Source organism: Petaurus breviceps, unplaced genomic scaffold (genome assembly GCF_028583685.1).
Source record: "Petaurus breviceps papuanus isolate PSGF00001 unplaced genomic scaffold, PetGlider_PUasm1.0 178, whole genome shotgun sequence".
NCBI classification, from domain to species: domain Eukaryota; kingdom Metazoa; phylum Chordata; class Mammalia; order Diprotodontia; family Petauridae; genus Petaurus; species Petaurus breviceps.
The window spans coordinates 18,801,328-18,816,088 of record NW_027185777.1 but is presented as its reverse complement, the minus strand read 5'-3'; the positions used below and the strand labels follow the sequence as shown (position 1 = coordinate 18,816,088).

Here is a 14,761-nt window from a genome sequence, read left to right as displayed (position 1 = left end):
TTCAATGTTAATTCTTCAGAAACTTTAGTTCTTCCATGACTCACAGTCATCCAAAATGGGTATTTTTGTACACAGTAAGAAAGAACACTGAAGTAATATATAAACTCATATGTTGCCACAACTTTGACATAAACACGGATCGTCAAAATGTTGATACCTACTAGCTCATAAAGCTACACACCTTAACATTCTTTATTACCATATGTTTGCCACCAATTTCTGCTTAAACTTATTCAGGTCACTAACAGTCACTACGGTCAAGAACTTTTTATTTCATTTCCTTTGTTGTTTGGCTCTTGGTCTCTGTTAAAGTGGTTGACCAACCTACTAAGAGTGTTGGTATCTTTCAATATGGGTATTTGGTGCATCCTGGAATAGTGGGAATGAACTAGCTTTGGAGTAATAAAGACTCTGCCTCTGACACATATTAGCTGTGTAAGCATCGACAAATCAACTTATTAGGCAATTCTCTAAGGCTATAAATTATGGATAAATTGTTGAACTGGTAGAAGGATTTTCTATAACAGCAAGTGTCAGACATAGCCAGTAGGCTTACTATGATACTTCCAAGTGCACTGGAACCAGGTTAGAATGTAATTGGGGGGGGGCGGCTAGGTGGCATAGTGAATAAAGCACCAGACCCGGAGTCAGGAGAACCTGGGTTCAGATCCGGCCTCAGACACTTAACACACACACACACACACACACACACACAAAACCTAGACATGTAACCTTAGGCAAGTTACTTAACCCCAATTGCCCTCCCAAAGGCAAAAAAAAAAAAAAAAGAATATAATTGGGAAATATTTAACAAAAGAAATAAAAATACCAAAAAGCATAGATAACATTACATTTTAAAACTAAGTGAATATGCTTAGTCAAGGATCCTTATGTAAGGATTCATAGCCCCTATTTCTATATGTTTGACACCCCTGCCTTAAAGCAATGGAACCACCAGTTCAGACTGATTCTCTACTTCCACTTACCCCAAAAAAGCCTGACTAGGAGAGGGAGCACTATATTTGGCATCAGAGGCCTCATGTGACTTTTGACAAATTATTTAACATCTCCTGACTTTAGTTTCTTTTTCTGTATGTAAAAGAGTTATTTTACTCCCTTTCCAAGAGCAATGACTTTCTGATATAGTTTTTAACCTGTTCCATGAGCCTAATGAAGTAGGAAGTTATGGAAAACGAGTCAGAATGCTTGTTACATGTAAAATGAGAGAATTGAACAAAATAACTTCTGAGGTTCCTTCAAGCACCAAATCTATAATTCTGAGATCTTTTTTTATAGAGACTACAGAAGAGCTACTGTTTTTTTTTTATCACAGCTTTATAAAATTATTCTAAAAGGCATTTCTCATCTACTCAGTAGTAATGAAATTCTTATTAAATCAACTTAAAGATGAACTTATTTATAACATTTTAGGTTAGCATTATAATCATAATGCTGTATGAGATAAAATTGGGGATTTTAAAAAACAGAAGCATAAACATTTTGAGCAGTATTCATGCCACGTAATCTACAGTACTTCTGGTAGCTCGTAGTGAATATTCCTTTTTCAGGCCCAAAGCTGGCAGCACTAAATCTATGATCTTGTGATTTTCTCTCTACCATACTGAACCAATTGCTAAGTCATATCAGTTCTACCTCTGCAATATTTCTAGCATCTGTCTCCTCCTTTTAGTTTAGTTTTTAGCACAACTTAGCATTGAATCCTGCAGGCAGATAGAAGGTGATGCAGCATGGATCTTGTGAAAGAGGAGAAATCTGGAGATACATCAAAATAGGTTTCAATAAATGATTCTGAATGATGTGAGCATATTTGCATTTTAACCATAGGCATCAGCACTGCTTTCCACAGAGTAGGTGCTTAATAATTTCTGAATGAATGAATGAATGAACACATTTCTTATTAATAAATAAGAAGTATATATTATTCTGAGGAAGAAGCTGCAATATTTGGAATTCTAGAGTAGTTAAAAGTGGTTGATGTTAGCATTTGCCCTTTCTGAGTCTTTGAAAGCACAGCTGCTGAATTCTCAAAAGAGTGCTTTGTGTAGTTTTTCCATCTTGGGAATTCAAAAAAATGCGACAACTGCATTTTTTTTTTTGCAGTGACATATTTAAAGCCAAGAAATATAAAGTGTTTCTTTTAATAATTCTTTATAAGGCAATTTAAACTCCTGTTATTTTAGGTTTGATTCTTTAAAATGCTAACAAAGAAGGACTATTTTTCTTTCAAGATAAACAGATGTTATACATTGAAAATTAGTTTTTCCTGCTGTATTAACTGTTATTGCATATGAAAATAAAGTTAATTTGTTCCTAATGAAGAATTTAAAAGATCATTGTTCAGTATTTTATGGCTTTTTATTTACAGTAGGATTGAAAATCTTCATTGTTGCTTTTATCTTATTATTTAGTATTTTAATAATGTACCCTAACATAAATCATTCCAGAAATGATTGCTTCTAATGCTACTCATTAGGAAAATACTTTCTAGAATTAATCTAGGAGACTTCATACAAATATGACAATAAGCAGAGTAGTTGTTGAAAGAAGAATTCACAAGATGCATTTATTACACAAAAATTTATTAAGTGTCTACCCCATGCAGAGCATTGTGTGTTAGGTGTGGTGGGAAATAGGAAGGAAGTAAAAGATAGTTCTTTCTCTTCAGGAGGTTTTAATCTCAAAGGAAATGAGATAGGGATGAAATAACCAGAGAAGAATTCACAGAAATATACTTTAATAGTCAAGTATTGATTTTGTGTTACAAAATAGAGAACTTTAGGCATTCTAATCAGGAGAAGAGAGAAGTGGTGTAGTATGTTGTGAAAAGAATGCTAGACTGGGCATCAGAAGCCATTTTACTTCTCTGGGCCACATCTGTAAAGTGGTTAGATTACATGATCTGTAAGGCTCCTTCTACCTCTAATGATCTATATTAGGCATAAGAGTTTGGACTTCATTATAATTTAATTCTATAGATATATTATTAAAATATATATTATACATATGTACACATACACATATATTTAGATATGTATATATACACACACTTTATATGTATATACATGTATACATATTTGTATATGTGTAGTATATATGTGTATATACTTGTGAATAAATACACATGTCTATATGTACATATACTTATATCTGTAAACATATATTGTATATTTATAGCATATAGTCTATATACATATATATAATCACTGGAGTTACAGAAATTAAAAGAAAAATATTGTCTCTGCTCTCGTGGAGCTTATAATCTAGGGGAGATAAGAAACAAACGTTTACATGCAAAATAGAGTATTTTGTGTACACAGGAGAGGTGTGAACAGAATGAGTACAGATGAGAAAGAAATTACTTCTGGCTGGAGGGGTTCAGGAAGCTTTTTGAAGGAGATGACATTGGTAGGATTTTCACAGTTGGAAATATGGGAAGAAAAGTATCTTCCAAGCATGTGGGACAGAACACTAAGTGAATGAAATTGGGAAACAGTCGGTTAAGTTTAGTGATCTGTGAAGAACCTAATTTGTTAGCAAAGGATCTGGGAGAGGAATGCTGGGGAGGATAGAGTGAAGCAAGGCTGTGGAGAGCCCCGAGTGTTAGGTAGAGAAGTTTGCACTTTATTGGAAAGGAAATAGGATGCCATGGCCACTTTTGGAGCTAGGGTTTGATATGATCAGAGTTGTGCATTAGGAACATTACTGTAGTAGTGGGGTGGGAGACAGCATGGATGACAGAAAGACAAGGGCCAGAAGGTTACTGCATTCTATGGGGACCTGAGCTAACTTAGTGGCACTCCCACATTCTTGGTAGAGAGAGAATATGCTACTAAGGATATGGAATGTTACATATGATTGTACCTTACTTTTTCTTTGTCAAAAGGGTGGGATGCTGGGGCGGCCAGGTAGCACAGCGAGTAAGAGCACCGGCTCCAGTGTTGAGAAGACCTGGAGATCGAATCCCGGGCTCAGATACTTAGCACCCACCCAGAAACACCTGGCCGTGTAACCTTGAGCAAGTTACTTAACCCCAATTGCTTAGGGGCGGCCAGGTGGCTCAGCGAGTAAGAGCACCGGCTCCAGTGTCGACCCGGATCAAATCCGGGCTCAGACACTCAGCACCACACCCAGAAATAACTGGCCGTGTAACCTTGAGCAAGTTACTTAACCCTGATTGCTTATAAAAAAAAAAATAATAAAAAAAAAGGGTGGAATGCGTCACACAGCCAAGTCAGTATACTGGGAAATTACTGAAGTACAAAAGATAGCATCATTGAACAAAATTCGAAGTGTCTTATCCTAGCTTGATTGAAATGTTGTTTCTTTTTTAAAAAACATGGCAAATTTATTTTAAAAAAATATAAATGCTTATTAAAACTAACTACTGTGTGTATATGTATATATATATATATATGTATATGTATATACATATATGTTTGTAGAAAAGAAAATCTAGAATTCACAAGCTTTAGAAGTTTATCAAGGGGGTGACTAGGTGGCGAGTTCAGATCCAGCTTCAGATGCTTAACACAAAAACTAGCCATATGACCCTGGGCAAAACATTAAATGCCTTGCTTTTAATGACTAATATTCTTTTCCTAATATAGCACAGAAAAGCATTTCTAAAATTTTCATCTCCTTTTTTTGCTTTTTTTTGGAGGGGCAGTTGTGGTTAAGTGACTTGCCCAAGGTCATATGGCTAGTAAGTGTTAAGTGTCTGAGGCCAGATTTCAACTCAGGTCCTCCTGACTCCAGGGCCGGTGCTCTATTCACTGTGCCACCTAGCTGCCCTGATTTTCATCTCTTTTGAATCAGAAATGGTTTACCTTCTGGTTTTATAAGTATTTCCTTAAATTAATTTACATATATAAAATAACGCAATAACTCAGTTTTTCTTATTGTTCAGTCGTGTCCAACTCTCTTGCTTTCTAACCTCCACTATCTCCCCAAGTCTGTCCAAGCTCATGCTCATTGCTTCCATGACACTATCTCACCTCTGCCATCCTTTTTCCTTTTGCTTTCAATCTTTCCCAACATCAGGGGCTTTTCCAATGACTCCTGTCTTCTCATTATGTAAGTCAAAGTATTTAAGCTTCAGCTTCCAGTGAACAGCCTGAATCAATTTCTTTAATTGTTGGCTGATTTGACCTCCTTGCTATTCAGGGGGCTTTCAAAAGTCTTCTCCAACACCACAATCTGAAAGCATGGGTTCTGTAGCACTCAGCTTTCTATATGTAGTTCAATTCTCACAGTCATACATTTCTACTGGAAAAAAAAAAAACATAGCTTTGCCTACAAGGATATTTGTTGGCAAGGTGATGTCTGTTTTTCAGTATGCTGTTCAGATTTGCCATAGCTTTCTTACCAAGAAGCAAGAGTGTTTCAATTTAGTCTCTGTCTGCAGTGATCTTTGAGCCCAAGAATATAAAGTGACACTGCTTCCATTTTTTCTCCCTCTGTTTTCCAGGAAGTGATAGAACCAGTTGCCAAGATGTTAAGTTTTTTGATGTTAAGCTTCAAGCTAGATTTTATAGTCTCCTCTTTCACCCTCATCAAGAGGTTTCTTAATTCTACTTCACTTTCTGCTATCAAAGTGGTATCACCTACATATCTGAGATTGTTTATCTTTCTTCCAGATCTTAAATTCCAGCTTTGATTCATCCATTCTGGTATTTTGCATGATGTACTCTGCATATACATGAAATTAATAAGATGACAATATATAGTCTGGTCATACTCCTTTTCCATTCTTAACCCAATCAGTTATTGCACGTTTGGTTCTAATTGTGGTTTCTTGGCCTCCATACAGGTTCCTCAGGAAACAAGTAAGGTGATCTGGAAATCCCATCTCTTTGAGGACTTGCCACATTTTGTTGTGATCCACACAATTAAAGGCTTTGGTGCAGTCAATGAAGCAGAAGTAGATGTTTTTCTGGAACTCACCTGCTTTCCCCATAATCCAGCAAATGCCAGCAGTTTGGTCTCTCTGCCTCTTTGAAAACCAAGATCACTCTGAACGAATAGTTTTTAGCTTCTAAATATAAAACTATAGAAGTAAGTCTATATAACTGTTATGAAGACTATTACTAAAATTAATTTATTAGCATGATAGAATTCTAGGGTTAGAAGAAACCTTTCAGACAACCTTTCCCAATCTACATTTTTGGAAAAGAAGCTGAGGCCCAGAGAAGTTTACTGACTTAAGCACAGTGATAGAAATTTGGTTACAGAGCTGGGATTAAAATTTACCCCTGATTCTCTTCCCCTGGAATGGTTCTTTCCATGGAAGCACATCTCATTCACTCATTCAACCACTTAACAAATGTTTGATGAGTGACTGTTGTATACAAGGCACCTTACTAGATGCTGTGTGATACAGAGGTGGAAACAAACAAACAAAACATGGTTCCTGTTGCAAAGTACTGGAGATAATGCATGTCCACACACAAGGACACCACAGGGAAAGGCAAATGCATAGGAAATGTTTTTTTAAAAGTGTTTTAAGGATGCATCTTAAAAGTCGGACTGGCAGTTTTCATTTCAATGCCACGATAACTACCCAATCTTTTTTGCTTCCCCTAATAAAAAAAAAAGAAAAACAGTCAAGCAAACCAAACCAAACCAGAAACCTCACCTGACATCGCACTCCAAAAATTGAGAGGAGGAAGAGATCACTTCTGGCTGGGGGGAATCCAGGAAGATTTCCTGGAAGTGGTGCTATGTGAGCCTAGCTTTAAAGGCTAGGTAAGATTTTAACTTACTTAGATGGAAAAACCATCCCAGATAAAGTAGAAGGCATTAGAATTAGAATGGATGATGAAAAAGTGGGGAATACCCAACAGCATTGCCAGTGCATTTGGTACTGAGAGGCACCAGGAGGGGTTATGAAGAAACAGGATTAATTTCAATTGAACAACTTGGGGGCCCATGCCATGTTCTTTTTGAAATAGGCCTGTCCTATCCCTCTTCTTTAGTACTCATCATTGGCACTCTCTCTTTTCCCTGAAATTACACTGTATTCAATCTATCCATAAGTCAACAAGCATTTTTTAAGTTACTATGTAGGTCAGTCACAATGTTAGATGCTAGAGATTCAAGACAAAAATGGAACAGTACCTGCCCTCAAGCAGCTCACATTTCCTAAAGCAAGATAATATGTACATGTAAAAATAACAGTATAAAATATATGCAAAATGTTGGAAAAATTAAATACACGGTGATTTAGAAGGAAGTAGTAGCAGCTGAGGAGATCAAGAAAGCCTCATGGAGGAGGTGACATCTAAGGTAAGCTTTGAAGGAAAGTAGGGATTCTAAAAGGCCGAGATGAGCGGGCACTGGGGGCACAGGCTATGCAGAGAGAGAAGACATACATGTGAGGAATAGCAGGAGGACCAGCTTGTCTGGACCAAAGAGTTCATGAAGGGCAGTGATATATTTCAAGGCTGTTAAGGTACTTTGGAGTCAGACTGTGAAGGTCTCTAAATGACAAAGAAGGGCGTTTGCATTTTATTCTAGAAAGAATAGGTTCACAGTGGAATATCTTGACCAGTGGTCAAACGGTGCTCTAGATATAATTATCTTTAGCATCTACTTTATAAAGTAGATACTTTAGTATCTACTTACTTATGTACAAGGTGCTTTCCCTCCCCTCCCTAGAATAGAAATTCCTTAAAGGCAGGGACCATCCCCCCCTTGCACCACAACCCCCCAGATCTATAGACGGGACTACTATAGTACCCTGAAAATAGCATTAGGTGAATGAAAAAAATGTTTGTTGAACTGGATTCAAGTCCCTGTGTTCAAGGCAATCAGTCACTGCACTCAAGGAAACTTTTCATTTACTTGGAAAGACCAAATTAATGTTGGAGACAATTAACATGATAGTAAAAAACTAAAAGCAAAAATGCATGATATCAGCTTTTTTGGTCAAGAGCTAATGATTAAAAATAATGATGATGATGATAATGAGCTACGACTTCGAGAGGCAGCTATAGTGCAGTAGCCAGGAAGATCTGGGCTCTAGTCTCACACACAATGCCTGTGGGACCTTGTCATAATGTTGGTGCTGATTTCACTTTTCCAATATTTCTGGAATCCATCCTCTGCAACTGCCACCCCTGGTACAGGCCCTTACCACCTCATACCTGGATTACTCCAACAGCTTGCTGGTGGGTCTGTGTTGTCTCAAGTCTCTCCCTACTCTGATCCATCCTCAATGATTCTCCTAAATCGGTAGGTCTGAACATGTCACTCCCCTACTCAAAAAACTCCAGTGGCCCCCTCCAAAACCTCCAGTTTGACATTTGAAGTCCTTCATAACCTAGCCCTCCTCCTCTTCTTTTCAGTCTTTTTATACCTTACACTTATCATTCCTTACATTTCACTGAAAACATTTTGCCTCACAGGTGGTTGTTAGAAATTAGTTTTGTAAAAGGTAAAGGTGCTCTACAAATGAAAGTTACTATTATGTCACTCTACGTGATATGTTAGAAATATTCTTAAAGTTAATGGTGTCTAAAAATAGCAGGCTTGTTTTAAAAATGCTCATCTACTTTGTTATGAATTTAAAATTTTTCCTTCAGGTTTTTTGAAAGACAATTTTTTTAAAATGTCTTTTAGCCAGGATCTGTGATTTCATTTATTTGGAGAACTTTTGGTGTGGAAACTTTGTCCATTGATGCAAATCAGTAGCTGCTTTGCAACTTATGGTCTCAGAGAGCTGCCTTGCACACAGAGAAGTTAAAGCACTTACCCAGGGTCACACAGCTAGTAGGTGCCAGAGCTGGGACTAGATCCCAGGTCTTTGTGACTTCAATCCCAGCTCTTAATTTTTTTATAGCAAGGTTGCAAGAAAAATAAGCTTTTTATAGATAGGGCAAAACCTAGAGACCTCCTTAATATAGTCATTGCAGAGTAAATATTGGCATAAGTTATCTGATTTTATTTAATAAAAATGGATATATGGTAAAAGTATGACACCAAGGAAAAATGCAGAGCACTTCTTTTGTAGATGTTTATAAATAAGAATGACAGCAAAATTTCAACTACATTCCCTGGACATCATCCAAGATATCTTCAGGAAGTCAGCATCTTGGCAAGCAGTGGTGAAGACTAAACTTAGCAGGGATAAAGTTAGGAATAGACCTTTTAATAGCTATTTTTAATAGCTATTATTTTAGAGGAAATAATTAAATACTCATTTTGATTAATGTCAAGATCAACTAGTATTCTCATTAACCAGTTTGGAAAGTAGAAAAAGGCAGATTACACAAAGATGGGAAGTATAGTTAATATGTAAGATGATAGAATAAAGATTCAGGAAGATCTGGGAAGGCTGATGTAAAACTCTGCCATTAGGCTAGAAGAAGGGTAATTGTACTGTCACAGAATGTCAGAGTTGGAAGAGACCTCTGAGGCTGTCTAGTTCAATCTGTACCAGAAAAGACTGTTCCACCCCACCCCCTGGACATTCCTAGGAAGCCCGCCCTGAGTGAGGACTCCTAGGGTTAGGAAATTCACTACCCACTGAGGAAGGACATGCTATTTGGACAGTTTTTTTTTTTTTTAAGCACTATTCCCTTACATCAAGCCTAAATTTCACCTCTCATTCCATCTAGTTTTCTGTGGCCAAGCCTCACAGGTCTAATTCCTCTTTCACATAACAGCCCTTCAAGTACTGAGGATTCCCTTCCCTCTCTCATCCCTTAAATGTTCTCTTCTTCAGGCTAACCAACCCCAGTCTTGGATAAGTGCCTACTATGTGCCGACCATTGTTCTGTGGCTGGGGATACAAATTCCATGAATGAAACAGGGTGAGAAAATGAGTTGTATTGCATTTTAGAAACTGCCTGCTTTCAATGAGTCCAAGTTGCTTCCTGACACAAAAGGTCCATTGTTGTATCATCAGTATTCTCTGGGTAATGCTATAAGGCTGCAAATCATGAAGCATAAGGACTGCAAAATAATCAAAATTGCAGGTAACTCAGAGAGAAATGGAGAAACTATCCATAGTTTCTATCTATAGTTACTCTCCATAGTGTAAGGAGCCTAAAGCATATGACCAAATGACAGTTATAGGCAAGAAATGTAAAATAAATTAATTGCTCAAATAATATGAACAAACAGTTCTGAAAAGAAGAGCAAACCATTGACAATATGAAAAACGACTCCAAATCAGTAATAATAAGAGAAATGTAAATTTTTAGAAATCTGAGATTTCACTTTACACCCTGCACACTGATAAAGGTAATTTTAAAAGGTGAGAGGGTTGTGAATAGTCAATACTGGAGGGTTTGTGGAAAGACAAGAATACTAATGCACTGCTGGTAGAGTTGTAAATGGTCCAATCATTCTGGAAAGCAATTTAGAACTGGAGAGAGAGAAAGAGAGAGAGAGCGCGAGCGAGAGAGAGCCTGAGAGTGAGAGAAAGACAGAAAGAGAGAGACAGAGAGAGAATAAAGTTTCCATAACTTTTGCCCTGGAAATCACACTGGTAGCTATATTCCCAAAGGGTATTGAATAATCAATCAATAAACATGAGGCCCAATATACACCAAAATATTCCTAGCATTGCTCTTTGTAGCAGTAAAATAACTAGAAACAGAGGCTGCTCATTGATTAGGGAATGGCTAACCAAATTGTGGAACATGAATGCTATGGAATATTACAGGTATTGTAAGAAATGACAAACATGAAAAAACTTGGGAAACTTATTAAGGCAGACTAAAGTCAGCAGAACCAAGGAAAACAATGCACACAATGACAACGTAATTTTAAGGGCAGCACCCTCCCCCTCCCTCCTTAACCAGAAACAGCCAGTTTCATCAGTATCATGCCTGTACTTGGCAATGAAGAGATGTTATGCTAAGATATTATGCCTCAACACAAAACCAGCTGTGTGACCTTGGGCAAGTCACTTAACCCCAACTGCCCTACCTTCCCCCCTCCAAAAACAAAAAAAAGATGTTATGCCACCTTCCCTTCTTTGTAGTTTTGCTGAACTGCTTCTCGGCTCTCCCCCCACCCCTCAATCTTTGTCAATAAGGGATGGGGCAGCTAGGGGCAAAGTACATAGTGTACCTGGCCTGGAATCAGAAAGATTCATCTTCCTGAGTTCAAATCTGGCCTCAGATGCCTACTAGCTGCATGACTCTGGACAAGTCATTTAACCCTGTTTGCCCCAGTTCCTCATCTATAGAATGAACTCGAAAAGAAAAATGCAAAGTACCACAGTATCTTTGCTAAGAAAACCCAAAATTGGGTCATGAAGAGTCAGAAACTACTAACAAGAAAACATTTTTCAGTGGTGCAGGGAGGAAGGATATTTGAAAAATTATGGTGATAGAAAAACAAAGGATGTCAAAGCAAATTTTTTAAAAAGACACCAAGTAGCATTATGTATGACCAGAAAAGGAAGTGAGCCAGTCCCATAGCAAAAGCAAGGGATGACAATGCTAAGGAACACTCTTCTTCACAAGGGGCCCCATTTCATTTCAAGGCAGATCTTAGTTAGAAAATTCTTACATCTAACTGTCAGAAAGTTAGACTTATTAACACAGCTCGTATGTTCTACAGGTAGGCACAAAAGATTAAAATTCCTAGAAAAGGCATTCAGTACATTGGGTGGATTCTTCATATATTCATTGAAAGACATGAACAATAATTGGGGGCCATCTCCAATTGTCCTGATCGACACCTGGCCACTGGACCCAGATGGCTCTGGAGGAGAAAGTGAGGCTGGCGACCTTGCATAGTCCCGCCTCGCTTAAATCCAATTCACCTGCAAATATGGCATCGTCTTCCTGATGTCATATTCCTCTTCGAAAACAAAGGACAAACAACAACCTGAATAATAATCACAATAAACAATTATTGGACAATAAAGAAGATGCAAATGACCTGGGATCTGTATCCATGGAGAGAATATCCATAGAGATGAGATGACAGAGTCTTTGAAGGACCTAAGGGTGTGTTTAGAAAAAAGAAGGGTGACAGTCCTGCTGTGTTCTTTTCAGTAGTCAGATCACATTTGGAGACCTGGATTCAATTATGCCTGAAGGAACATGACTAGGATCTGAAAACCATGCCAGATAAGGAATGGGGGAAGGAACTGGGAATTTTTATCTTGTTGAAGGGAATATATACATATATAATGATACATGTATGCAGAATATATTACGGGCTATTAAATGGAAGACTAAATCTGCAACAGTTATAAGGGTGGAACTAGGCCAAAAGGCTGAAACTATAAGAGAAGCAGATTTTAGCAATAAGAGTAAGAAATTTCTGGCAGTTAGGAATGGAATAGGGCTCTTTGTAAAGTAGTGAGTTCCCTAGCACTATAAATAATAATAATCATAAATAATGATAGCTAACTTTATAGCACTTTCTATATGTGCCTCACAAATGTTTAAGCAGAGGACTGATGGTCCTCTGTCAAAAAGTGTTCAAGAGAAGGATGAAAATGATTCTCTATTAGGAATGCCAGGGAAGGACTCTTGACTAAAAGGCTATACTAGATAATTGCTAATATCTTTTCCAGTTCTTAACATTCTATGATGCTATGATTTGGTAATAACATGTACATACTCTTATAGAGCCTCAGGTGCTTACTAGCTGAGTGACCTTGGACAAGTCACTTAACTTCTGTCTGCCTCTGTTTCCTCATCTATAGAAGGGGGCTAATAAGAGTATCTACCTCTTGGGCTTGTTGAGAGGATAAAATGAGATATAAAGGTGCAAAGTGTTCTTCCCACCTTAAGGTGCTATAACAAGGCTAGTTATTATTATTATTATTGCTATATGCTTTAAAGATTCTGGCATAGTTAACTCAATTTCTTAGAATATGGTTAGACAATTATGAGTTTTACAGCATATAAGTTTTTAAATTTGGAGTATAGAAAACCTATGGTCCATAACTTCAGGTTTTAGCCTTGGCCCCCCCCCCCCCCCCAAGAGGGACTAATCTATTAATACAAAATTCATTCAAAGGAGTCTCTTAAAGACGGTAGAGTCAGTAAAGGCCCGATGACTATCCACCTCAGTATTTTAGTTCTGATTTGAGATCTTCTGTTCTGTTGCCCTAAAAGTCAAGTTAAAAAAATTTATTTTGTTGGCTGCTACTTGCTGATTTGGAAAATAATGTCACCATAATTACAGATTGCATACTCTACTGGATCATATTTTTTACAAATTGCAAGGGCATGTACCATTGAAGAAGGAGGGGATTAAGCATCTGAAAACAGGGTTCTATTTTTGTTTCTGCCTCTTAAAGTGTTACCTTGGATAAATCACTTAGCTTCTAACTGACTGACTCATTTCCCTGAACCTCATTTTCTTCATCTCTAAAATGGGGATTGTAAAATCTGTTCTGCTTATTTTAGAGGGCTGCTGTGAAGATCAAATGAGACATAAGTGAAAATGGCAAAGCCCTGTATACAAATGCAAAATTTTTCTTAATCGCTATTGTAAAAAAATCCCCCCAAAACCTATGTTGTTGAAATGCACCACTATATTTAAATACATCTTTTGCTATGCAGTTCTACCCAGGCAACACTCCAAAGACCTGAAGAAAAGATGTCTACTAGCACTGATGGAAGGTGTTTCCTCTGCAGGGAGATCGCAGGTTCAGTCTTCATTCCTACATAGGCTAAGAGGTACAGGACATACTCCATTTTTAATAACTCACATTAAACTATTTTTAAATTAAGCGCACAATACGATTAGATATGGATGTGAGAGCAATCCGTTTACCGCGTTATTGGCCTGATGATCAGTGGAGGGGAACTCTAAGCTTCACACTGCAAGGCAGGCTAGGAAGCTCTGAATGGCTGACTTTCACTCTCTATGTAAGTGCTGGCTGCAGGTAAGAACATGAGTGATCCCTCAGATGCAGGGAGCAGGGAATAATGGCAGCACAGGTTTCCCGGGGGAGGCTTTAATATTTTATACAGAACCGTCCCCCCATCCCAGCTGCCTGTTCTTTATACACAGCAAGGGCTCAATAAGTGTTTGCCAATTAGTGAATTCCCTGATTGAAGTGACAATGCCCTGGCACACAGTGGGCGCTTAATAAATGCTGGTTAACTCCCGTGGAGACATGGAGAGCTCGAGCTAGTTTCCAGATTAGTCAGCTGTCATTCCATTTAGTACAGCAAACACATGGCAAGCGCCGGCCACCTGAGGCCTCCCCTCAGGAGAAGTTAAAGGGAGGGAATATGCATTTATTAAGCACCTACTGCATGCCAGGCACTGAGGCACGCTCACAAGGGGGCGGGGAGGCGGGCGCCGGGGCCTGGTTGGGGAGGGGTCTGGGGGCGGGCTGGAGAGAGGGAGAAGGCGAAGGGCCACCTTTCACCAAAGCTGCAGGAAGGGCAAGGTTAAGGTCAAGGCACGCCCAATCCGCGTCTCTCTCCTCGGATTCTTCCAGTGCCTGACAAACCCCTAGTGGTTACTAGTGAGCCAAGCTCTCTCTCTCTCTCAGGTGCCACCTGCTGGCAGGCGGGCAGGCCGGCCCCTCGGCGAGCTCGGCACCTAAGGCCACAATGCTCCTTGATCCTTCTTCTCACCTCCACATTTCCCTGCTCTCTCTCCCGCCGGTAGCTCTCGCGCGTGCGCAGTTGCCATCCGGGGAAAGTCCCCGGGGTGGGGTGGCGGGGAGAGAAGACTACAACTCCCAGAGGGCAATGCAAAAGGGGGGAAAACCCAACCTCCCGGTCCAGAAGCAGCGGTAGTTGGGGGG

At 38.8% G+C, this 14,761-nt stretch overlaps 4 protein-coding genes across 5 annotated transcripts in view; 1 reads left to right on the top strand and 3 right to left on the bottom strand.

Annotated features, from left to right (window-relative positions):
- MASTL (microtubule associated serine/threonine kinase like) overlaps positions 1–5,865 on the top strand; it is a 109,507-nt gene extending 103,642 nt beyond the window's left edge. Inside the window, exon 12 of the mRNA XM_069086332.1 lies at positions 5,831–5,865. Within this exon, the coding sequence (XP_068942433.1) occupies positions 5,831–5,850 (20 nt within the window). The 3' untranslated portion in view covers positions 5,851–5,865. The remainder of the gene's footprint in view (positions 1–5,830) is intronic.
- Positions 1–14,761, bottom strand: part of RAB18 (RAB18, member RAS oncogene family) — a 508,262-nt gene that overhangs the window by 480,841 nt on the left and 12,660 nt on the right. The gene's annotated exons all lie outside the window — the stretch shown is intronic.
- ACBD5 (acyl-CoA binding domain containing 5) overlaps positions 1–14,761 on the bottom strand; it is an 88,003-nt gene that overhangs the window by 60,582 nt on the left and 12,660 nt on the right. The window lies entirely within an intron of this gene.
- YME1L1 (YME1 like 1 ATPase) overlaps positions 1–14,761 on the bottom strand; it is a 191,677-nt gene that overhangs the window by 164,262 nt on the left and 12,654 nt on the right. The gene's annotated exons all lie outside the window — the stretch shown is intronic.